The 23621-nt window shown below is 42.4% G+C and overlaps 1 protein-coding gene across 2 annotated transcripts in view; it reads left to right on the forward strand.

Moving 5' to 3' along the window:
* The window catches only part of SFMBT1 (Scm like with four mbt domains 1), a 120551-nt gene extending 98337 nt beyond the window's left edge, over positions 1-22214 (forward strand). For both annotated transcript variants that reach the window (XM_080812245.1, XM_080812246.1), the window contains 11 exons: positions 3430-3556; positions 4784-4897; positions 7522-7564; positions 9044-9108; positions 13229-13368; positions 14108-14217; positions 14918-15093; positions 18892-19070; positions 19255-19500; positions 20383-20511; positions 21565-22214. In XM_080812245.1, coding sequence (XP_080668371.1) covers positions 3430-3556; positions 4784-4897; positions 7522-7564; positions 9044-9108; positions 13229-13368; positions 14108-14217; positions 14918-15093; positions 18892-19070; positions 19255-19500; positions 20383-20511; positions 21565-21705 — 1470 coding nt within the window. In that variant the 3' untranslated portion in view covers positions 21706-22214. The remainder of the gene's footprint in view (positions 1-3429; positions 3557-4783; positions 4898-7521; positions 7565-9043; positions 9109-13228; positions 13369-14107; positions 14218-14917; positions 15094-18891; positions 19071-19254; positions 19501-20382; positions 20512-21564) is intronic.
* Positions 22215-23621: the final 1407 nt, after the last annotated feature.

A 23621-nucleotide genomic window follows, 5' to 3' on the forward strand; every position in this document is an offset into this window, starting at 1 on the left:
TTTTCATAACTTTTTTTTTAAGATTTATTTATCTATTTGAGAGAGAGAGAACATGAGCCAGGGGGAGGGATAGAGGGAGAGAGAGATTGAGTATCCTTAAGCAGAATCCCTGCTGAGTACAGAGCCCGAGGCAGGGCTCAATCCCATGACCCTGAGATTGTGGCCTGAGCTGAAATCAGGAGTCAGACGCGTAACCAACTGACCCACCCAGGTGCCCTTCCATAGCTTAATTTTCTTTGTTTCTATTGGTAGTTCTTAGCATACCTTCCAGTAACTTCTTGTAACTGTTTCACAAAGGCAGTCACATCTCGAAGTCTGTGATCTCCCCACCAACACACACCTTTATGAAACTTAGAGTTTATATGAGGAGTGGGGAGACACTAATAACATATGCAAAAGTTCCTTTACCTGACTCTCAGATGGACTTTTAGTGGGTAAATTGGAAGTCAGCTAAATCAGGGAATCATTCTTTGATGCAACAGTCTATTTTAACTTAAGATGTATTAATATGCATTAATTTGCTGACCTTTTTGGTAAGGCTTTTCCTTTGCATGTGGATTTTCATCGGGGTTGCTAGTGCAATGAGAACCCCGATACTCTGAAGCAACAGGAGTGCGACCTTCTTGTCAGTTTGTGGTTACTTTTCCTTCCTCAATCCTTTCACACTCATCTTTCCCACACCAGTGGTTTTCCAGTGACGGCTTCACTATTCTCAGCAGCAGCTATCATTTTCTGTGGGTGTGTGGTTGTGGAAGGCAGCTGTCTCGCTGACAGGAGCCCAGGAGGACCAAGAAAAGGCTGTGCAGCCAGACACTTCTGCAGGTGTCTGAGGTTCTGCCCTGAGCACCTGCTGCTTTGGCTCCCATCTGCCCTGGGCTGGGCCGTGAAGCGAGATGACTGTGAAGAACACTGGCGTCTGGGCCAGGGTTGTAGTCCTGTGTTTGGAGCAAATGCTCTCAGAGCTGCCCTGTAGCATTTCCCAGAAGTCTGTTTGGTCCAACTAGACCTGTGTGTCTTTTCTAGTTACAGTTATTTCTTTGTATTTTAGGGTAGAAGGGTTAAAGTACAAGATATTCCATAGACACATTCTTTTTTTCTCAAGTCCGTGACCACTTAGATAACCTTGATATAGGAACTTTGCAATTTCTAATATTTTTCTTCGAGACATCCCTTTTAGCAATCTCCATTCTCTCTCTCCCCGGACAGGTTGCTCACTAGGCTTGCCGTGAAATTTTCGTCCTGGGGACTGCCTTTCAGTGTCACCAAGGGTTTGCCTCTCCCCTTTCTTAAGATTTAAGATTCCTGTTCTGTACGTCTAACCACCGCCTCTTTCTTGGCTCATTCCCTTGTTTGGGTGGAGCCCATTTCCCAGTAGCTTCCTGAAATGAGATGCAAGAGGTAAATTTTTATAGACTTTGCATGTTTGAAAATGTCTTCATTCTATTGGAATTTTAGGTGAGGAGTTACTTTACCTGAGCATTTTGAAAATATCATTTAGTTGTTTTCTACCTTCCAGTGGAACTGTTGAGAGGTTGAAACCTGTCCTTATTCTTGATCTTTCATAGATGATCTGCCTTTTACTCCATCCCTGGAAGCTTATAGGTTCTTTGCCACCATGTTTCCTAGCCAAGCCGCAGGTGGCCTATTGGCCTGTCTTCATCCACTTGCTGGGTTCTCAGTGAACACATTCTCTCTGGAGATTTGTTCCTCTCTGTGCTGGGAAGTCCTCTTGCATCTCTTCTTTGATTTCCTTCCTTGCATTTTCTCTCTTCTCTTTTTCTGGAATTTCTTTTTTTTTGTATGTTGGCCCTTTGGATCAGACCTCTACCCTTCTTTCCTTTTCTCCTGTTTTCTGTTTCTTAGTCTTTTTGCTTTACTTGATGAAAAGATTTCCTAAACTTTATCATTCAACCCTTCTTTAGAGTTTTTAATTTTTATTACCACCTTTTTTATTTTCCCCGAGCTGTTTCTGGTCTCTGAATATTTATTTTTAATAGCGTACCATTCTTATTTTAAAGATGTGATCGTTTTTCTTATCACTCAGGGGATGTTAATTACTCCTGCCTTTTGGGAAATTTTCTCGTTGCATAAAAAGTTTTCTCCCCTTTGCTTGTTTTGTCTACTTTGGTCCCTAGCTTTCATGTTTTTAGATGTCTGGTCATGCTTGGTGATTTGCTCATATTTAAGAAGGAGGGGAACTAAAAGATAAAAGCTGGTTGGAAGCTGTGAGCATATGGGTGGGACTTGTCAACCTTGAACTTCTCTTTATAAGGGTAGGATCTGGCTGGCCATTTGTCGAGGATGCCTAAATTCGTATTTCTTCTTGGGCTTGTCATCTAAATCTGTGTTTCTTCTTGGGCTTCTCATCTAACTACATATTTCCCCATCTGCCTGGAGGCAAGGGCTGGACCTCTCAGCATTCTGTGTGCAAAGCCCTGTTTTGGGTACTGTGTGTATGCTCTCAGCAACTCATGTGCCCTCCTGTCCTGGGATCTCTTGTCTCTGATCCTCTCTGGAGGATAAATCTCATCTTTTACAGGGGAAGGGATGGGATAGTTGCTCTGGGGTATGGAGTGGAAGAGCCAGTGGTATGACCTAAATGGTTCTTAAATATCTTCAGCGAATCTTTTCACTGGACTGTTTCTTCTCTACCTGCAGTTGCCTGGTACCTGGTGCCGCCTGTTCTTAGCCTGCATCACTGCCCGCTACATTCGCCCTTCTGTAGTCTACTGCGTTAGTTGTAGATGCTCTTCTAAATTTTAGCTTATATGTTGTTATTGTCTCCCGTTACATCTGTCCTAGTAGGTTTATGTAAAAACAAAACAAAACAAAACAAAACAAAAAAACAACATTTTAGTTTTAGTGTGATGTCAGAAGGAAAAGAGAACAATCAAGTATGTTTCAATTCTCCACTTTGACCCAGAAGTTGCAAATTTTTCAAACATATATTTTCCCTCATTCATAAGCATTATTTATCCTGACTGCCTTTTAGGACATACATAGAAGGAGGAACCAGGCAGCTGGCTGTGTGATAGAGCCCTGTATGGGAGGAGAAGCAAACCAACAGTGGGTGAGAGCCAGCTGGTTCAGGGCACAGAACCTTAGGGACTTTATGTTATTGAAAACTCCTAATAACCCAGTGAGGTAAGTGTTCTCAGGGTCATCTGATAGATGAAGAAACTGAGGCAGAAAGCTTGAGCGAGGTCACACAGGTAGCAATAATGCGGGTTTACCCGATCTCAAGACCGTATACTGTTTATAGCACCAAGAGAGACAGACGTTTTTGACTTTAAGAAACAAAACAAAGCAAAACAAATGTATAGCTTTGAAGTGCTACTGTAGGGTTAAATGTTACTTATGCCAGGTCTCTGAGATGAGCACATGAGTTAGTACTGAGTATGTGTTTGGATTTGATCATCTATTTTCCAGTCCATTTCTGAGCATGAATTTAAGGAGAATATGAAGCTTGAGGCAGTGAACCCTCTTCTCCCCGAAGAAGTGTGCGTTGCCACCATTACTGCGGTGAGAGGCTCCTACCTGTGGCTCCAGCTGGAGGGTAAGCCGTACCCCTGAGAAGCCCTCCTGCGGCCGCTCTTCTCTACCCTGCCTGCCCACCCCTGTGATGTGGCTGTTAGGCTGCAGCAGTTAGCTAAGTAGGGGTCTTGCTCAGACACTCGTAATTTGCAGTGCAAGATTCTTTGCTAAAAACTCCTCTTCCTGTCCTTGACTTTCAAACTTTAGGAAATGAATGTAAGTAAAAAGCCTTCACTGTAGAGTCTCCTGTTTTCTTGAAGGTGGCGTATGTTTTGATGTAACCAGAATATACGAGCATCAGCATTAACATGTAGCTCATTTAAGAGAGGATATTTTGTTTGCCCTTACCCAGTTGAACCAAAAAGTATATAAAATAGAAGATACACTAAAAGTAATGTTCAGTGATTGGATGGTTTGTGGATGAAAAGCCTTATGTGAGCACTCAGCACTGCAGTTACTGAAGACGGCTTGGGTTTCTTCCTTATGTCCTACCAAACAGACTTGGTACCTACTCTTTCCAGTTTGTAGAACAGGCATTTAATGCAGATGTTGGCGATGGGATTGAATCCAGACTATTGCACAACCCCTGCTGAGCAACGTAACTTGCTGAGTTGACCTCACTGGTTTGTTCCCAAGGACCAGAACTAATGTTCTCATCGAGTGGAACTGTCACAGTTGCCTTTCGTTTTGCAGTTGTTTCATGGAATTGATCATATTTGTCAGCCATCTGAGTGATGCTGCTGTTAGTTCCACTTGCTCATTTGCTATTCTGTAACTAGGGGTCACCCTGTATGCCCACTACCCACTTTCTTTTCCTTTTTTAAAAATTTATTTATTAATTTACTTGAGAGAGAGAGAGAAAGAGAGACAATATGAGGGAGGGGGAAGGGCAGAGGGACAGGAGAGGGAGAGAGAGAATCTCAAGCAGACTCCCTGCCGAGCATAGAGCCTGACACGGGGCTTGATCCCAGGACCCTGAGATCATGACCTGAGCTGAAACCAGGAGTTGGTTGCTTAACTGACTGAGCCACCCAGGTGCCCCCATTTTCATATTTGTACCGGTATGCATAGGGGATATTTACTTTTTTTGCTTAATGTATGTCACATATGTAAAAGTATGACTTCTGTGTAAAAGGAACTTGCTCAGGAGATTTTGTGTCTGCATTACTGCAACAGTAGAATATTGTCTAGGAAGTACTTTATGAAGAAGGCTGTTTGACGATCTAAAACTTTGTTTTAATCTAAACAGGTTCTAAGAAGCCCGTACCGGAATGTATTGTGAGTGTGGAATCCATGAATATATTTCCTTTGGGCTGGTGTGAAACCAATGGCCATCCCCTCAGCGCCCCTCGCCGAGCACGAGGTAGCTGTCTATGTCTGGCCCAGGGGCTGATCTGTAAATAATGTTGTGTGGCTGCCACCATTAGGATGAATCTGGACAGTTCAGAGAAACAAAGCGGTGTTCTGGCTGTCTCTTCCTCATAGGAAATCTCTTACGGCGACCAGCATGGATTATCTTAACGGTTTCTGCGGGGCAGGAATCTGGGTGCTCTGGACCCAAGCCCCTCATGAGCCTGTCTGTACTCAGGGTGTCAGCCAGTGACTGCAGCCATCTCAAGGCCCACAGTGGAGAGGGTCTGCTGCCGTGTAGCAAGTTGCATTCCCTCATGGCTCTTGGCCCGAGTTCCTTGCTGGCTGTTGGTGGTAGGCTTTCCTCAGTTTCTGCCATGTGGGCCTCTTCATGGGGCACCCACAACATGGCGGTTGGCTTCCATCAGAGCTAGCCAGGAAGAGAGGAAGAGAGGTGGAAGCCAGAGTTACAGAAACTGTAACCTAACCTAACCTTAAAAGTGTCATCCCACCCCACTCTCCCTTTTAAAAATGGCTTTATTGAAATATAATTTATATAACAAAAAATTTGATCATAGAATTCAGTGGTTTTTAATATATTCATGGAGTTGTGCAACTATCACCACAGAACATTTGAAAACATTTGCATTGTCTCAAAAAGAAGCCCTGTACCTCTTGGCAGTTGCCTCTTTACCTCCTTCCCCCAGCCCCAGTCACCTACTTCTCTTCTTTTTCCTACTATGTATGTTTGCCTGTTCTGGACCTTTCCTGTGGGATCATGCAGTAGGTGCTCACATGTGACGGGCTTCCTGTACTCTGCATAATGTCTCCAGAGTTCATCCCTGTGGTGTGTGTGTCAACACTTTGCTCCTGTGTATTTTTAGTGCTATCGCACTGTAGTGTTAGGCCCCATTTTCTTTATCCGTGTCTCAGTCGAGGGACATTTGGGTTGTCTCCATTCCTTAGTGGTTATGAAGAATGCTGCTATAACATCTGTCTGCAGGTTTCTATGTGGACATGTGTTTCCATCTCTCGAGTGTAACTCTCTTTAACACTTGGAGGAACCGTTAGACTGTTCTGCACGCGTCCATGGGATGAGGACTCCGCTTTCTTCACATTCTCCTGCACTTGTTACTTTCTCAGTTTTTTTTTTTTTAAGATTTTGTTTATTTATTTGACAGACAGAGATCACAAGTAGGCAGAGAGGCAGGCAGAGAGAGAGGGAGAAGCAGGCTCCCCGCTGAGCAGAGAGCCCGATGCAGGGCTGGATCCCAGGACCCTGGGATCATGACTTGAGCCGAAGGCAGAGGCTTTAACCCACTGAGCCACCCAGGTGCCCCGCCTTTCTGAGTTTCTTGTTTGCTTGCTTGGTTTTTGGGTTTGTTGCTATTGTTTGTTGGGTGGTTTTTTGTTTGTTTGTTTTTTATAATAGTGCTGCTGGCAGGTACAGGATGGTGTCCTACTGTGGTCCTGGTTTGCGTTTTCCTAGTCCTTAGCTCTGTTGAGCACCTTTTCATATGCTTACTGGGTATTGGTGTATCTTCTTTCAAGAAATGTCTGTTCAGGTCTTTTGCCCATTTTTTTTTACTGGGTTTGTTGTTGTTGTTGCTGAGTTGTAGGATTTTGTTATATATTCTAGATAATAATGCCTCCCTTATCAGATATGTGATTTGCAAGTATTTTCTCCCATTCTGCAGGGTGCCTTTTCTCTCTCTTGATAGTGTCCTTTGATGCACAGAAGTTTTAGAACTTGATGTAGTCAATTTGTTTTTTCTTTTGTTGCCTCTGCTTTTGGTTTCATATCTAAGAAATCGTTGCCAAATATGATGTCATGAAGATTTTCCCTTATGGTATCTTCTGAGAGTTTTATAGTTTTAGCCTTTATGTTTAGGCCTTTTAAAAAAATTTCTGTTTATTTAGAAAAATTTTTTAAAGATTCTGTTTATTTGACAGAGGGAGAGTGGGGAGGGTTAGAGGGAGAGGGAAAAGCAGGTTCCCCTCTGAGCAGGGAGCCCGATATGAGGCTTGATCCCAGGACTCTGGGATCATGACCTGAGCTGAAGACAGATACTTAACCAACTGAGCCATCCAGGCGCCCCTTTAGGTCTTTTTTTAAGCTCTTTTTTTTGGGGGGAGGGACAGAGGGAGATGAGTAGAGAGAATTTCAAGCAGGCTTAACACCCAGGACAGAGTGCAGCGTAGGGCTCTCTATCACATGACCCTGAGTTCGTCACCTGAGCTGAAACCAAGAGTCAGCCACTTAACCAACTGAGCCACCCAGGTGTCCCTATGTTTAAGTCTTTGATCTGTTTAGTTAATTTTTGTGTTTTTGTATTAATTTCATTAACGTGAAATTTTCTTTTGAATATCTTTTCCTGTGTGAAAGTATTCATAGGAGTCGATGGATTTAAGAGCCTTGGAAGTATTATTTTTGGTCTTTGTGTAAAGACTCCTCCTACCCAGAAAATGTGCCTCAGTCTGGATATTCAGCTATATCAGCACTTAATTCATAGTACTTACTAGTAGTTAAATACACACATGACCGGGTTTTGTATATGCTAATGTTAGCTTAATATATATGTAACTTTTCCTTTGTTGGTTTTTTTTGACATTTATAGTTTTGTTTTCTTCTTGCAGTACACAAACAGAGGAAAATTGCAGTGGTTCAACCAGAAAAACAGTAAGTAATATACTAGTATGTTTGAACAGTTGACATTTGAAAGTTAGAATATCTAGAAAAAGAAATCGCTATTTCAGAGAATGTATCTCATATGTTATTTTCTTGGGTAGAAGCATAATTTTTTAATTCAGCTTTTGCTAGGTTACATACTTTTCCTTATAGCATATGCATTTTCTGAAATGGCCTTATATACAAAGGGGTAAAATGCCTTCTCAAGATGTTCCCACCAGTTGAGTTTTCTTTGGCTTTTAGAGCCTGAAAGCATTTGCATAAGAGAGGAAATAGAATCTCTGTACTGTTATTTGTTAAGGAAGAGCAAAAATTAGAAATTAGGATATGATATGATTTCTCACAATGAAAGAAAAGTTGGGGTGAAAGATAGTGGCTGGAAAAGAGAAGGTGTGCTCAGGGGAACCTTTGTGCTCTGTCAGGACGCCCTGGATGGCGTACCTTCCGACACAGCTTTGAGAAGCACTTAATCAGTGATGCCTTAAAAATACATGTAATGTGTGTTTCTGAACACTGGGTTTTCAAGTCTGTGTTAGTTTGCACAAGCTGCCATAACAAAATACTACTGACTCAGTGGCTGAAACAACAGAAATTTATTTTCTCCCAGTTCTGCAGGCTGGGAAGTCCGAAGTCAGAGTGCCAGCCCGATTGGGTTTTTGGCCGGGCTCTCTTCCTGCTGACTGCCAGCTTCTCTCGTCCTTACGTGGTAGGGCCAGCTGGCAGGGAGAGCCAGCCCTCCTAGATCAGAACCACGCCTTTATTTACCACACGAGAGCTCAGTCTCCAGACGCAGTCGGAGTGGGGCTTCAGTGAATGGATTCAGTCTATAGCAAATTCTGTGTGACTTACGGCTGCTTCTGTGGCTGTGTGAGTAGTAGACTGACAGCTGAAGTGGAGCGAGGTGGAGAAGTTCCAGGTAGAGAGGTGAGACAGCAATGTCAACATCGGGCCTTGGAGTTCTCCTTGACTTAGTTGTCGAGACAGATCCATGGTTTTAGTCAGGAAGTATTCTAAAAAAGACCAGTTAGCCTTTTTCATTGATTGCTACATATAGAATAAGTCTCTGATTTTTAAAACCTAATTTGTCTTTGATTTTGAAACCGATAGAAGAAAACAGACCCTTATAAGAAATGTGTTTGTTCTTTGACTATTGAGAAAGATGAAAAATTTACTTATGGTTTGAGAATTCCAGAAGGAATTCTATAATTTGTTGCTCACATGAGTGAGAGAAAGTTGATTTGAATATGAAGTAATACAGCACTGTCTACAGACTGTCTGTTGGCTCATTAAACCATGTACATAGTTTTAAAAACCATTGTTAAAAATATAAAAGTGTGATCAGGGAAGCACCTTCTGTTATACAGTTTGCAATCTGCCGCATTTGCTTTCTTAGATTTGAAGGAAACTAACCGTCACACTTCACTGACCTTAAGGATTGTCTTACTGTTTTCTTGTGTTATCTTGACCCAGAATACCATCCTCTAGGACTGTCCACGAGGGTCTGAAGAATCAGGAGCTGAACTCCACAGACTCAGGTATAAATAAGTGCATGCAGTCTTGTGGAAAAGAGAACCTTCTGGGTTTTTTAATGGACTGTATCTTAAACAGTACCTTTGATTTATAGGACGTAGCTTCACAGAGGGAATTACCCCTAGGATGATATTTCTGTCCATTTATAATTATTAACTATTTTCTCCTGATCACTTGTTGGGTGCTAAGGGCTCTGGAGGGGTCAGTATTCTCATTCCTAGTTTAGATGAAGAGCCAGGAGCTTTCCAGGCAGTACCTTCTTAAGCTGGATGGTTGACAGGTGGATGTTTATTGTTCTTTAAACACTTTCTGTGATGTACACATTATGTTACATATTTCACAATTAAAAAAAAATAAAGCCCTGGAAAAACATTGTCCCAGAGGCAATGCCTGACAAATGAATTAAGAATCCTTTTGGAGGCCAGAGCCCTTGTCAGGGGGTCTCTCCCTGGGACTGCTCTTGGCTCCATCTTTGCTGGTTGCGTGCTTAGTGTCTGGATGTGCACTGTTGCACAGGTTACACATTTGGACAGCGTTTAGTAAATGCCTGGAACAGAAAAGAAATCAAAGCTCAGAGAGGCCACACAGCTTTATGAGTAAATGGGTCAAAAAAGTAACTCAAGTTCAAAACTCACATTTTCATCTTTTTCACTCACTGCCTTCTCATTGTGTCACTCATGGGTGGAGGATCAGGGCCTTTTCAAAAAGGTGATGACCTTCATCATAGTAATCAGCTGGCTATACTCGTTTACTGTCGTTTACTTGTATCTCGCTATAGAACTTATCTCTGTATTTAAAAGGCATGATGACAGTGGCATCACTGTTTTATTCATGATATTAAAAGGAAGGTATTTAAACTTCCTCTGTTCAGTAGGTGATTGGCATGTAACTGCTAAAGAAGTTCCCTTCTGTTTCTAGTTTCCTAGGAACTTTAGTCATAAACCCATGTTCACTTTGACAAAAGAATTTTTCCTTAGCATTGGATGATCATATGATTTTTCTGTCTAAGATTATTAATGTGGTGAATCTCAGCAATAGATTTTTTTCCTAAGGTTGAATCCTCCTTACATGGCCAGGATAACTCTTACTTGACCATAATGTTATCTTTTGAGTACCCAGCAGAATAACATTATTAGTAAATATCTTTTTTTAAATTACCCATTTTTTATTGAGATATAATTGACACAAAACACTCTATTAGTTTCAGATGTATAACATAGTGATTTGATAATTGTATATATTGCAAAATGGTCACCACAGTAAGTCTAGTTAACATCTACCACCACATAATTATGTTTTTTTTCTCGTGATGAGAGCTTTTAACATCTGTTCTCTTAGCAATGTTCAGATGTACAGCACAGCAATATTACTGCTATACTCACTGCTGCACAGTACATCCCCAAGACTTACTTAAAACTGGAGGTTTGTACCTTTTGACCATCTTCACCCATTTCACCCACTTCCTACCCCTGCCTCCGGCAACCACCAGCCTGTTCTCTGTATCTGTGAGTTGGGGTCTTGTTGTTTTTGTTGTTTAAATCTCACAAATGAGTGAGATCATATGATATTTGTCTTTCTCAGTCTGATTTATTCCACTTAGTGAGTGAACTCAGGGTCCATTCATGGTGTCACAAATGACAGGATTTCTTTTTTTAGATGGCTGAATAATAATCCATCCTTTATCCATCTGTCTGTCTGTGGACACTTGGATTGTTTCCATATCTTGACTATTGTAAATAATGCTGCAGTGAACATGGCAGGGGTGGGTGGCACATATCTTTTCCAGTTAGTATTTTTGTTTCCTTTAGATAAATTCCATGTGAAGTGGGATTGCTGGATCACAGGTAGTTCTCTTTTTGACTTTTTGAGGAACCCCCATTCTGTTGAGAGTGGCTGCGCCTGTTTGCATTCCCACAGGTACCAGCGTTCTTTTCTCCACCTCTTCGTCAACGCTTACTATTTCCTGTCTTTTTGATAATAGCCGTCCTAACAGGTGTGAGGTGATAGCTCATTGTGGTTTTGATTTGGTATCAAAGGGTAAGGTGAATTAAAAATATAAGGCAACTCTTTAATTTTGATGTATTACTGGCTATTCTCATGCCTACTAGAACTATAGAAGTAAGACACTAATGTTTCCCAAGTGACCTCAGCCATGTTCTTTTTGGTTTGTGTTTTGGCATAGTTCTGGTTACCTTGCAAAGAGTCTGAGGCTGCTATTTGCATGCAGGAGTGTCACTGGGGTGTGCTTTTGGGGAACAGCTTCAGGGGTGGGGGGGCAGGAATTGGGAAGAGGGAGAAGTTGAGTTGCAGTGCTGTTTGTAACAGAAGTTCCTTCCAGCCCACAAGGAAGCCTTTTAGCTGTTGTGGCCACTCAGAGTCATCCCTAGTTGAGGCACAGTTGGCCACACCTTTGTACTCCCTCTTTGGTCAGTTATTAGAAGTGGGCTGCAGCTCCCTGTCTACTCACAGAGGGTGGAACCTTGGGCAAGGTCTCTCTCTCTCTGTGAGAGGGTAGGGCAAGGCTAGTTCCAGGATAATGTACAGCTGAGACCTGTAAGCTGCCAGCAGTGGGGAGCATACGGGCCTTCAACCTGAAGAGTGGGGTCTGGGTGGCGGAGTTGAGATGGAGAAGCGGGCACAGACATGCTGACCTCTGCTGGGACTGCGTTCTTCGTTCCCGAGTGGACATTCCGTGCTTTAGGATTCCATTGGCAGTGGGCAGTGCACACATTCCCTTTCCCAAAACAGTGTCCAGCAGCAGGGCTTCTTTCTGCTTTCGTGACTATGAATTTCATATATTTATTAGTGGAATTGCCAACTACGATGAAGGAATGAAAAAACATATTGAAGTATAGCATTCACACAGAAAAAGAGTTGAAGAGAGGGGTCTCTATGCCCGTGTAACACCCCATGGTGCTTAAAGGACTTAGAGATGTGTTTGTAACTTACTTTCAGCCTTTGGAGGAGTCCCAGATGTGGGAGGGTGCCTACCTCATAGTACACTGCTGATGTGCTAGTTTGGTGGTTTTAAGGGGAGAAACTGTAGTTGTGGAAATGATTCATCACCACTGCCTAGAAACATTCCAGAATAGATTATTGAATAGTTGAGCATCAAGAATCATTGAATCATCATGGGTTCTCATGGGGAGCCTGGGCACGCAGTCAGGTAAGCATGTGACCCTTTTTTTTTTTTTTTAAGATTTTATTTATTTATTTGACACAGAGAGAGAGACAATGAGAGAGGGAACACAAGCAGGGGGAGAGGGAGAAGCAGGCTCCCCGCTGAGCAGGGAGCCTAAAATGGGGCTTGATCCCAGTACCCTGGAATCCTGACCCAAGCCGAAGGCAGACACTTAACAACTGAGCCATCCAGGTGCCCCAAGCGCGTGACTCTTGATTTTGGCTCAGATCACAGTCTCAGGGTCATGAGATCATGGGTCATGAAAGCCCATGTGGGGCTCTGCGCTGAGCAGGGAGTCTGCCCAAGATTCTCTCTCCCTCTTTCTCTGCCCCTCCCCGTTTGCATACGAGCACACGTGCTTGTTCGTTCTTTCTTTTTATTTTTTTTAAAGAATCATCATGGGTTCCTTCTTTTTTTTTTAATTCATTTTTTAAGAGTTTTCTTTTTAAAGATTTTATTTGTTTGAGATTGAGAAAGCATGTGGGTAGCTGGGGGAGGGGTAGAGGAAATATCAAGCAGACTCTGTGCTGAGTGCAGAGCGACCCTGAGATCAGGACCTGAGCCAAAATCATGAGCCCAATGCTCAGCCGACTGAGCCACCCGAGGCGCCCCACCATCATGGGTTCTTAAAGTCAATCCCTTACTTCCCTTATTGATAGAAGTGTGGGACTCTGAAACAGAGTCGTGTTAACCCTGAAGTCAATCTCCATGTAATTCAGGCTGTTGTTTGATTTGGGCAGCGTGCCGAGCTCTGTAATAGAGTTGTAGTAAGTCTCAGGTGTTTCAAGGGCACTCTCAGGCAACGTGTTAAGCTTCAAAATATGTGATGTATAACTTTATATAATGGTGGCTATGCTTGCCATTCCCTACCCCCCAGTAATCCACTTTGGAAACACGGAGTGGAAAATGACTGTTCTGAATATTTGTTTCTCTTCGTTTCCTAGTTATGATTAATGGAAAATATTGCTGTCCAAAGATATATTTCAACCACCGTTGCTTCTCAGGGCCATATCTTAACAAAGGAAGAATTGCTGAGCTGCCTCAGTGTGTAGGGCCTGGGAACTGTGTTCTGGTCCTCAGAGAGGTAAGCTTCTCGCCCGGGGCAGGAGAACTCAAAGCAGTCTCATAGACTCATCAGTACAAAGATGTGCATGCCTTACGTGTGACAGTGCTGGGTCTTATCAGAAAGGATTCCCTTTCTCCTGTATTGTTCAGTGAACCAGACATGTCCTTACTTTTGCTCCTGAGGGAGTATTCATGTAGGCAGCTCTGCACGTAGCATGCCCACCTCTGCTAGTAGAGAAAGAGCTTTTGTCAGAGGCAGCCTGAGTGTGGGGCGAGGATGAGCGGGAGCATAGTCTAGGAGCCGGAGGCTGCATGGCGCTCGCGGGGGCTGTGAGAAAGCTGCACACCTGCCGGGCTTGTCCAGCTGCCCAGCCAGACTGCCACGCGCTGTGCACACCAGCTGTAAGGACTGCTGGCGCAGTGTGGGTGCCCCAGTGTTGGGGCAGGGTGGGTCTGGGAGGCCGAGCTGCTGTGTCTGCCAGGACTGCAAAGGATTCAGAAGCATATGCCAGAGTCGTTTTTATTTCATGCTGCCTATTTCGTCCTGACCATGATGTTTTGAATGTCCAAGAGGGTCTGATTATTGTCTTAGCTGCCACTTTGGTCAGCGGTTGTATCTTGAATATTATTATTTTGTTAGTATTTGTTGATGAATATTAGATTTAATCTCCTAAGTGATATTCTGGGGGATAACAAGATTCTAATGGTCTGCTTTTCTCATTCCCAACCCATATTTCTGCTTTAAAAATGGAGCGCAGGTCCTCACTTTACTTATCAATGCAGCCTACAAACCCAGTCGCGTCCTTCGGGAGCTGCAGCTGGACAAGGACTCCGTGTGGCATGGATGTGGAGAGGTCCTAAAAGCCAAGTGAGTAGCCTCCTCTGCCCTTTATTCTTACCCATCTGACAGGCCACGGAGCCCGATCTTCCATGCATCATGTTAGAGTAGTTCTGTCCTCTCGGGCAGTTCTTCTTCAGCTCTTGGTGGTGAAGGACCAGATTCGTTTCCTTTTGTAAGTTTTCATCCTGTTGTGGGCCAGTACTGTTACAAAATATGGTAAGAATGAGTTATAAGAAATACGAAAATTACAAGACATAAGATGCAAGAATAATTTGTTTTTAGATTTAAGAGCCATGAATTTACCTTTGCAAATTACTGTGAAAGGCTGTAAACATTTACTCTTGTGTTCTGACCCTGTCAGCATGACTGTTGGCAGGTTAATCTGGTCCATGTCCACACTCTGAGGATCACTGCCCAGGGTAAAGGAAATCCTTCGTTCTAGTCCCTTTTCTTTTAGTAGTATAGAAGTTCCTATTTTGAAACCTTAAACTGAGGAACCAGAAAGCAAGACCTTCATCTGCTAATATAAAAACCTCAACATTTATCTGATATAGCTTAGGTGATAAATTTAAGTGCAATATGCAAACTCATTTTTAGAATCGTCAAACTATAAAGGACATAGACTATTCTGAGAAGCGAAGATATTTTTCAGGCCTGTGAATGCACTTGATTTTCTCTGGGTAATCACTAGCCCAGTAAACTTGGTCTCTGGCATCTTCCACGGCAGATACAAAGGAAAGAGTTACCGGGCTACTGTTGAGGTAGTGAAGACAGCAGATCGCGTGACCGAGTTCTGCAGGCAAACCTGCATCAAACTGGAGTGCTGTCCGAATCTCTTTGGCCCGAGGATGGTTCTGGATAAGTGTTCTGAGAACTGCTCTGTGCTTACAAAGACCAAATACAGTGAGTCCGGTTTTCCAAATTTGTTAACTCTGACGGCTGGCCACACTTTATATCTTGGAAAGTTTTTATTCTGTAGACATTTCACCTATAACACAGGTATACAAACTGCTTCTGTAAAGGACCAAATAATGAATATTTTAGGCCGTCAGTCAAATGATCTCTGCTGCATATTCTTCTCTGTTTTTTTAAAAAGATTTTATTTATTTGACAGAGAGACAGCAAGAGAGGGAACACAAGCAGGGGGAGAGGGAGAAACAGGCTTCTTGCTGAGCAGGAAGTCCGATGTGGGGCTCGATCCCAGGACTCTGGGATCATGACCTGAGCTGAAGGCAGACACTTAGTCAATTAAGCCACCCAGGATCCCCTCTGTTTTGTTTTATTTTCACTTTTAAAGAATACTTCTAAAGATATAAAAGCCATTTTTAGCTTGAGGGCCATACTGAAACAGGCTATGGGTCAGATTTGGCCTGCAGGCCCGTTTGCTAACTTTCACGTAAATTAGCTTTTGCATCTGATGGGATATGTGATTCATTCATGCAGTCTGTAAGTATTTATTATGTGTCCACTGTGTGCCACTGCTGTTCTAGTACTGGGATGCTACAGTAAAGAAAAACAAATTCCTGTGCTCGCTGGGTTTTCATTTTAATGAGGGAGACAGATAATAAGTGAACAAAGAGAGACAGGTACTATGGAGAAAAGTGAGGCAAGATAAGTAAGCAAAGGAGGGGAGTGGGGAGTAGGGAAGGCTAGGATGGGATGCTGTTCAGAGGTGATTGGGGAGGTCTTCCTGCCAGGTAACAACTTGAAGGAAGCAAAAGAGCCAGCTGTGCAGACATCAGGGTGAAAGTGCTCTGGGCAGGGGGAGCAAGAGCACAGCAGGAGCAGGAGTCTGCAGGGAGCAGCAGAGAAGCCGCTGTGGTTGGGAGGCATCAGTGGTAGGAGAGGGGTACTTGCGGGCCTCACTCAGAACTGTCACAGCAACACCCGTTCCCTCTCATTGTTTGCCTTCTCCCATGTGAAACTGCCCACTGCGCATGTGCACGCACACATGCACACATCATACAAGAGGAAATTTCCAGATCAGAGCCTTGTCAAGACATTGTTGCCCAAAGACAAAATTCTGATCCTACCTTTCCTTAAATTTTACAAGCCCTGATGTCACTTGGGAGAATTAATACAGAGGAATATTTTTACCTTGTTAAATTTGAAGATTTCTTTTAGGGATCTCTAATCCTGTGCCTCTTAAACTTTATCATGCATGCAGACTAGCTAAAGATCTTGTTAAAATGAAAGTTGTGATTCATCAGGTCTGTGGGTACCCGCTTTTCCAGCAAGCTCCCAGACACTGTTGATGCTGCTCATCTGAGGTCATTTAGCATGATGAGCTTGCTAATCAGTCAGTGTCTGAATTGCAAAATCATAGAAGAGTCTAACCTTGTAATTTCTATTTATATTTGTTGGATTGTAAACTCCTTAAAGGCAGGGATTGGTGTTAGCTTATAGGGTCAGATTCAGCACTTAGTTTAGCAAATTGCAAGTATTAGTAGCTATGTGAAATATACTCTACATACTGTCTATCAGTTTGAACCTGTGGAGGATATGCAGATTTTATTAGGTTTTTGTCTAAATCTATTTTTCTAAGTGATACAACCCTAGATTTTAGGAGAGAGTGTTTATGATTTTCCTCAGTTAGTAATCTGAGTGATATCATGGATTTATATCCTGTATAATCCATTTTTTGCAAAAAAAAATTATATTTTGTTTTTATGTTAATATAGAACTAGTATATATATTTAGAGCTAGGATATATATAGTTCATTTTTGGAATTATTTTTATATTCTAAAATTTATATAAAAATGTGCAAGATCTAGAATAGCCAAAACAATCCTGAAAAAGAATAAAGTTGGAGAACTTACTCTGTCTGCCTTCGAGTTTTACCATAAAGGTAGAATAATCAGTAAGTGAGGTGGATGAAATAGTCACACAGAGTGATGGGACAGAAGAGAGGGGCCAGAAATACACCCAAATTTATGTGGTTAAATGATTTTCAGTAAAGATGAAGAACTTAACAGGAAAAGGAAGTTCTTTCAACAAATGGCGCTGGTACAATTGGATTTCCAAATCGGCAAAACAAAACCAGAATTACTTGGCTTCTACCTCACTATATATAAAAATTAATTCAAGGTATATCTTAGGCCTAAGGTAAAAGCTAAAACGATAAAGCTCCTAGAAGAAAACAAGAAGGGTATCCTCAAGATCTTGGGGCAAGCAAAGATTTCTTAGAAAACAATGCACTAACGTAAAGGAAAAAAATCACCAAAATTAAAAACTTCTGCTCAGAGAATTTCTTTCCAGTGTAGTAAATATGCCCGCAACTCCATAATAAGAGAAACTTAGAAGCCAGAGAAAGCGGATAGTTGTACAACATTGTGAATATGCTGAATACCGCTGAATGGTACATGGGAAAATGGTTAATTGTATGTTATGGGGACTTTTACCTCAATTTTTAAAAATTTAAAAATAAAAAAATGTTCTGGAATTAGATAGTTGTGATTGTTCTAGACATCATATACTAAAAATCACTGGATATGTACACTTTAAAATGGTGGATTTTATATTATGAATTATATCTCAAAAAAGTAGGAAGAGAAAACCATTTTAAAAATGAATAAAAGACTTGAATAGGCACTTCACAAAAAAGATACATACGTGGCCAATAAGCACATGAAAACGTGTTCAGTATCATTAGTCATCAGGGAAATGCAGATCTAAACTATAATGAGAAATTACTACGTATCCACTAAATTGGCTAAAATGAAGAACATGGACAGTCCCACAAGCTGGCGAAGGTGTCGACAACTAGATCTCTCACACAGTGCTGGTGGGAGTGTCAAATTATGTGACCCTTTAAGAAAACTCTTTGGCAGTTTCTTTAAAAGTTAATCTACATCTGACATATGATCCGGCAATTCTATCCCCAGGTATCTGCCCAAGGAAAATGAAAATCTCCACCCTAAAAGCTGTGGACAAGAGTGTTTATTGCTAAATAGTAACAGCCAGAACCTGGGAACAGCCCAGGTGCCTGTCAGCAGGAGACTAAACTAGTATATTCTTCACAATGAGATGCTGTTCATCAGTAGAAGGGACTGAAGTATTCATACACACAGCAGCAGAGGTGAAACTCAGAATCATACTGAGCGACAGAAACCTTGTCCAAAAAGCATCTACCAGTTGGGGCGCCTGGCTGGCTCAGTCATTAAGTGTCTGCCTTCGGCTCAGGTCATGATCCCAGGGTCCTGGGATCGAGCCCCACGTTGAGCTCCCTGCTCAGCAGGAAGCCTGCTTTTTTCTCCCTCTCCCACTCCCCCTGCTTGTGTTCCCTTTCTCGCTGTGTCTCTCTCTGTCAAATAAAAAAATAAAATCTTTAAAGAAAAAAAAAAGCGTCTACTGAATGTTCCATAGGTGAGGCAGAACTGATCAGTACTGATGGAAGTTGGAATACAGTTGTGGTTGCTTCTGGTGGGGGGACTGACTGGGAAGGGACCCTGGGAACTTTCTAGGTTGATGGAGATGTTCTACGTCTTGACAGAGGGACAGTTATTCAGGTTTGTGCATTTGTCGTATTAATGGTACTGTCCATTTAAGATCTGGACAGTTAAGATTGTTCCATGATACGGAATTTAAACCTTCATCACATACAATGTACCTGTTCTCTGCTGTGCTGGTAAAATCTCTTGTGGTATGAAGTGTACAAAAATTGTGACTCTACTTCATTTTTCTCTGTCCTTCACATTTAGCACACTATTATGGAAAGAAGAAAAATAAAAGAATCGGGAGGCCACCTGGTGGGCATAGCAACTTAGCATGCGCCCTGAAAAAAGCCAGTAAGCGGAGGAAGAGGCGGAAAAATGTCTTTGTCCATAAGAAGAAACGCTCCTCTGCATCTGTTGATAACACCCCGGCGGGCTCCCCCCAGGTACGAGATCTGTGGTGTGCCTGTCCGGCCGAGCAGCCAGGAGATCACGGCCGTACAGCACAGACGCAGAAAGGCCACCTGTAGGCCTGTCTGAGTCAGATCCCTGCCCCAGCAGAAAGTGGTCTGTGGCCGGGAGCTGGTTTGTTTTGAATTTCCATGAGACTTTTTTCTGCTTTTCCTCTAGGGAAGTGGGGGTGAAGATGAGGAGGACCCAGATGAAGGGGATGACGATTCCCTGAGTGAGGGCAGTACGTCGGAGCAGCAGGACGAGCTACAGGAAGAGTCAGAAATGTCAGAAAAAAAGTCGTGCTCTTCCTCTCCCACCCAGAGTGAGATTTCTACATCACTGCCTCCGGACAGACAACGGAGAAAAAGAGAGCTTCGCACTTTTTCATTTTCTGATGATGAGAATAAACCTCCTTCACCAAAGGTACCCATTTTTAAAATACAGTGCCTTTTATTCCTCTCTCTAGAATTCCCCTCTGAAGGCGGATTGTTAATGATGTGGGCATTCCGTTTATTTCAGTACAGGCTTCAGTTGAATTTCCCAGGTCTCTCTTAAAAGAATTCCAAATTCAGGGATTTACTTGTGTTGCAAGGATTATTTGGGGATCAACTACCTACCAGAAAGAAGATCTTTCTGAGTAGCTGCTTACTTTAGGTTAAACTGCAATGAAACTTTTTTTTTTTTTCTTCCTTAGCCCTAGCCTGTCATTGGTTTAGGGAAAACTGCTTGTTTAATACTTTTGATAGATGGTTCTGTAGAGATAAATTATTTATCCTTTTGATTCGGGTGAAGCTGCTTTACTTGGTATATAACATGTACATATATGTGTGTTACATAACGTACACACTACAAGAGTGGCAGTTAAGTCACTGTTTCAAAACTGGGTTGCGTTTTAAATATATTGCCTGAACTAAAGCAGCAAATGGTTTCTCCTGAAGATTTAGTTATGCCTTCTTTCTTCTGAAGTAGCATCCTGTTCACTGCAGCACCCTACAGACAGCGAGTCGAAATAGACCAGGGAACAAATGAGAGATTGAAAAGCCATTTTTCTCTGTAAATTGTCCAAATTATTTGTGCTGGAACTTTGAAATAAATTCTTCCCCATTGATGTTTCTTATTATAAAAGATCCACATTTCCTGGGTACCTCGTGTGTGTGGACCTTGGCCATCTTTGCTGGGAGAAATCATGCCCTAAAACCTAACCCTCCAATCCTGTCTCCAAGGGTTTTGAATTTATAGAGAGAGAATTTTTTAGAATAAAGTAGCTCTGACACCGTTTGGTTTGCTTTGTTGCGGGCAATGAAGGAAATAAGGATTGAAGTTGCCGAGAGGCTCCATCTGGACAGTAACCCCCTCAAGTGGAGCGTGGCGGACGTGGTCCGGTTCATCAGATCCACCGACTGTGCTCCGCTGGCAAGGATATTTCTAGACCAGGTAATTACAGAGACCTGTTTCCTTAGCGAAGGACTGTGGGTGTAGTAGCGATTTGTTTACAAGTCTGAGGAAAAATGTTTCTCTCATACAAAAGAAATGTAGTTACCCTTTTAGGAGTCTAGAAAGAGGGTTGTAAGAGGTTATGGTTCTGACTTCCCCCACATTTGAACCAGATGATCACTGTGTTGCCGTTTTTCCCAAGACTTTGTTTCCATCCCTCAAGTATTTGAATGGCTTAAAATCAAGCATGCAGTTCTTAACGGTGATCTTGTTTTCCAAAGTAATGATTTGCTTGTTTTTAAGAATAATTAACAACTGTAATATGTGAGGCTCTACACTGGTGATCGGTCTTAAGGCAAGTTTTCTGAAACAAATACTAATTTTTTTTTGTTTTGTTTTTTTTATAACTGGGGAGATTCTAAACTGAACATCTTTGAAGAGCTCATCCAGCTTTTATGAATGTTACAGAGTAGGAAAACATTGATGTTTATAGTTAATTTTTTTTTTTTCAGATTTAGAAAGCATCCTCTAAAAAGATGTTTCTTTTGGTACATTCAGTAGCCAGTTACAAAGCTAGTTCGTTCACTGAATTTCTGCACAGCAGAAACTGTAGAATGGTTTCCTTTTTTTTTTTTTTTTAAGATTTTATTTATTTGACAGAGAGGGCACGAGTAGGCAGAGAGGCAGGCAGAGAGAGAGGGGGAGCAGGCTCCCTGCTGAGCAGAGAGCCCCATGCGGGGTTCGATCCCAGGACCCTGAGATCATGACCTGAGCTGAAGGCAGAGGCTTAACCCCTGAGCCACCCAGGCGCCCCTGTAGAATGGATTCTTATACTGGGTAAAAGTTTATCCTTAATTTTGAAGATTCATTAGCATGGGGGACTGCGGGGGACTCTTGGAAGAAACTGTGTGATACTTGTGAAAAGGGGGAAAGTAAGGAAAGGAAAGCACAGAGACTCAGATTTTGACACAAGTGAAAGGAAACAGGGGCTGTCTTTCCTGAGCTGCCATCCATATTCACATCATAGATAATGCGTATTTTGTGCTTTAACAGGAAATTGACGGGCAGGCCCTGTTGCTTCTTACCCTTCCCACTGTTCAAGAGTGCATGGATTTAAAATTGGGCCCTGCCATCAAACTCTGCCACCACATAGAGAGGATCAAGTTTGCTTTCTATGAGCAGTTTGCCAACTGAGAAGGACAACCAAAGTGAGCTGTGTCTTTGCAGCACAAGTGCAGCAAATCCTTCTCGCTGCTCTCCAAGCTGCGTTGAATCAGCCCTGGGGCTCTGGGCCCTGCAGGGCTGGGCTTGCTCTCTTTGCACTTTCAGGGAAGGAGGACCCACACCGAGGAAGCAAAAACTGCACGGAAGGGGCTCCCCTGCCAGTGGGAATGTGGGCATCTCTTGGTCAGCAGATGGCAGTTTTAAAAAGAAGAAGGGTTGTGAAGAAAAGACTCGTGTCAGAAGAACGAACATTTCCAGTGGTGTGGCCTGAAAACGAAGAAGAACCTCGGCGGCCGGAAAGCACCCTTATGGTTGTGCTCTTTTTGTTCTGTTCCTTCCCATTGTAGATTGAACTCTTTCCTGGAAAGAGAGGACATAGCTTTAAGTCAGCACTGATTTGGGACTGTGCCTAAGGCACCTCAGTGCTTCATTGTCATTGTGTTTTTAAGCTTTTTTAAATTAAAACAGTTCATTTTGGGGATGCTTACGTGGCTCTAGGGTTTTGAATGTACATTCACACTTTGATCCATTTTAAAATCTATTCTTAGGAGTTCCTTTGTTTACTACCTCTGTTGATGATTGAGCTTACAGCCATGTATAAGGTTTTTTGTATGATGCCATTTTTAAGCTACATGAACACTAAAACTATGACAGAAGTTGTAGGGGGAAAAAAAAAACAAACAAACCCAATACTGTTTGCTTTCTTAAAAATACCATGTCAGCACTTACATGAGTTCCTGGCCTGATCCGAGACCCGTGCTATCATTGTTTCCCATCTGGGCCCAGTGTGGTGCTCCCTGTGAAGTGGTCTCTCAAAAATTGTGGTTATTTCTGTTTAGTTGGTGTCTCCCCATCAGTCTGCACACGGACTTCGGTGGCTCTTGTTTTATGTCTACTTTCCTCCACGGTTGTCTGTTTCATTTCGAGAGTCCTCACTTTGGGTGCAAATCAGTAGGTGTTTCTTGGACCCGGTGGAAAACCCATTTCCCTTTCTTTTTTGGTGTCTCCAGGCAGAGAGTGAAGAAGCACAACAGAGAAAATATTTTGGGGGGTGATGCAGAGCATGGAGTTTCTGTAACTGTGTGTCCTCATGTCCTCAGTGGCCGCATAAAGATTGAGAGGTGGTTAAGGATTCTGGAAACCTCTTTGCCTAGTCACATTTACATGTCCTCTTAGTGAAACCTTTAAATTGAACGTAATCTACAGTCTGAGGATTCCCACTCGACAGCTCAACAACTTGGTTTTCTTTTAGGTGTTTGTTTTGGCCCAGTTCAAGCTGACATGAAACTACAGGCAAATTTTCACTTAGGATTGTACTTCGAGCTACTATAGGACAGTAGCTGTGCTGTTCCAGCCGGGAGGAATGAGGAAAGATGCACACATAGATTGCCTCCTTTAAATGGCTTGCGTTGCTGAGTGTTTTGTTTGTTTGTTTTTTAATTATCCTAGTTATCTGCAAATTTATAACTTAATCACTCATTGTCAAGATTTGAAAATGTTTTTTAAAACTACAAACTTGGTGAATTCTAAACAGCTATACAAATATAAGGTAATATTATTTCAAATTTAAATTGATTGTTGATTTTTCCTTTTTCCTCCCCTCTCCTGCTCCCACCAGTGGACGGACCTTGGCAGACAGTCTGTAGTCTGCACACTCTCCTCCTTAAATGACTCATGAACCACCTTAACGCAAGCCCTTCAGCCAAACCGCATGCTAAAGCATCAGTTTTGTGCTTAGGTTACCACCAGATAGACCCGGAAAGAAGCTTCTTTTAAGTGAAAGTCAGTATGTTTGAACTTAGAGACCCAGTTTTTTCAAATGTAAGGCTATGCCTGTGGAAGAGGAGCACACAGAAGATGCTTGGGAACAGTTAGTGTTAAGTACA

This window comes from Martes martes, assembly GCF_963455335.1.
Source record: "Martes martes genome assembly, chromosome: 1".
In the NCBI taxonomy this organism is placed as follows: Eukaryota; Metazoa; Chordata; class Mammalia; order Carnivora; family Mustelidae; genus Martes; species Martes martes.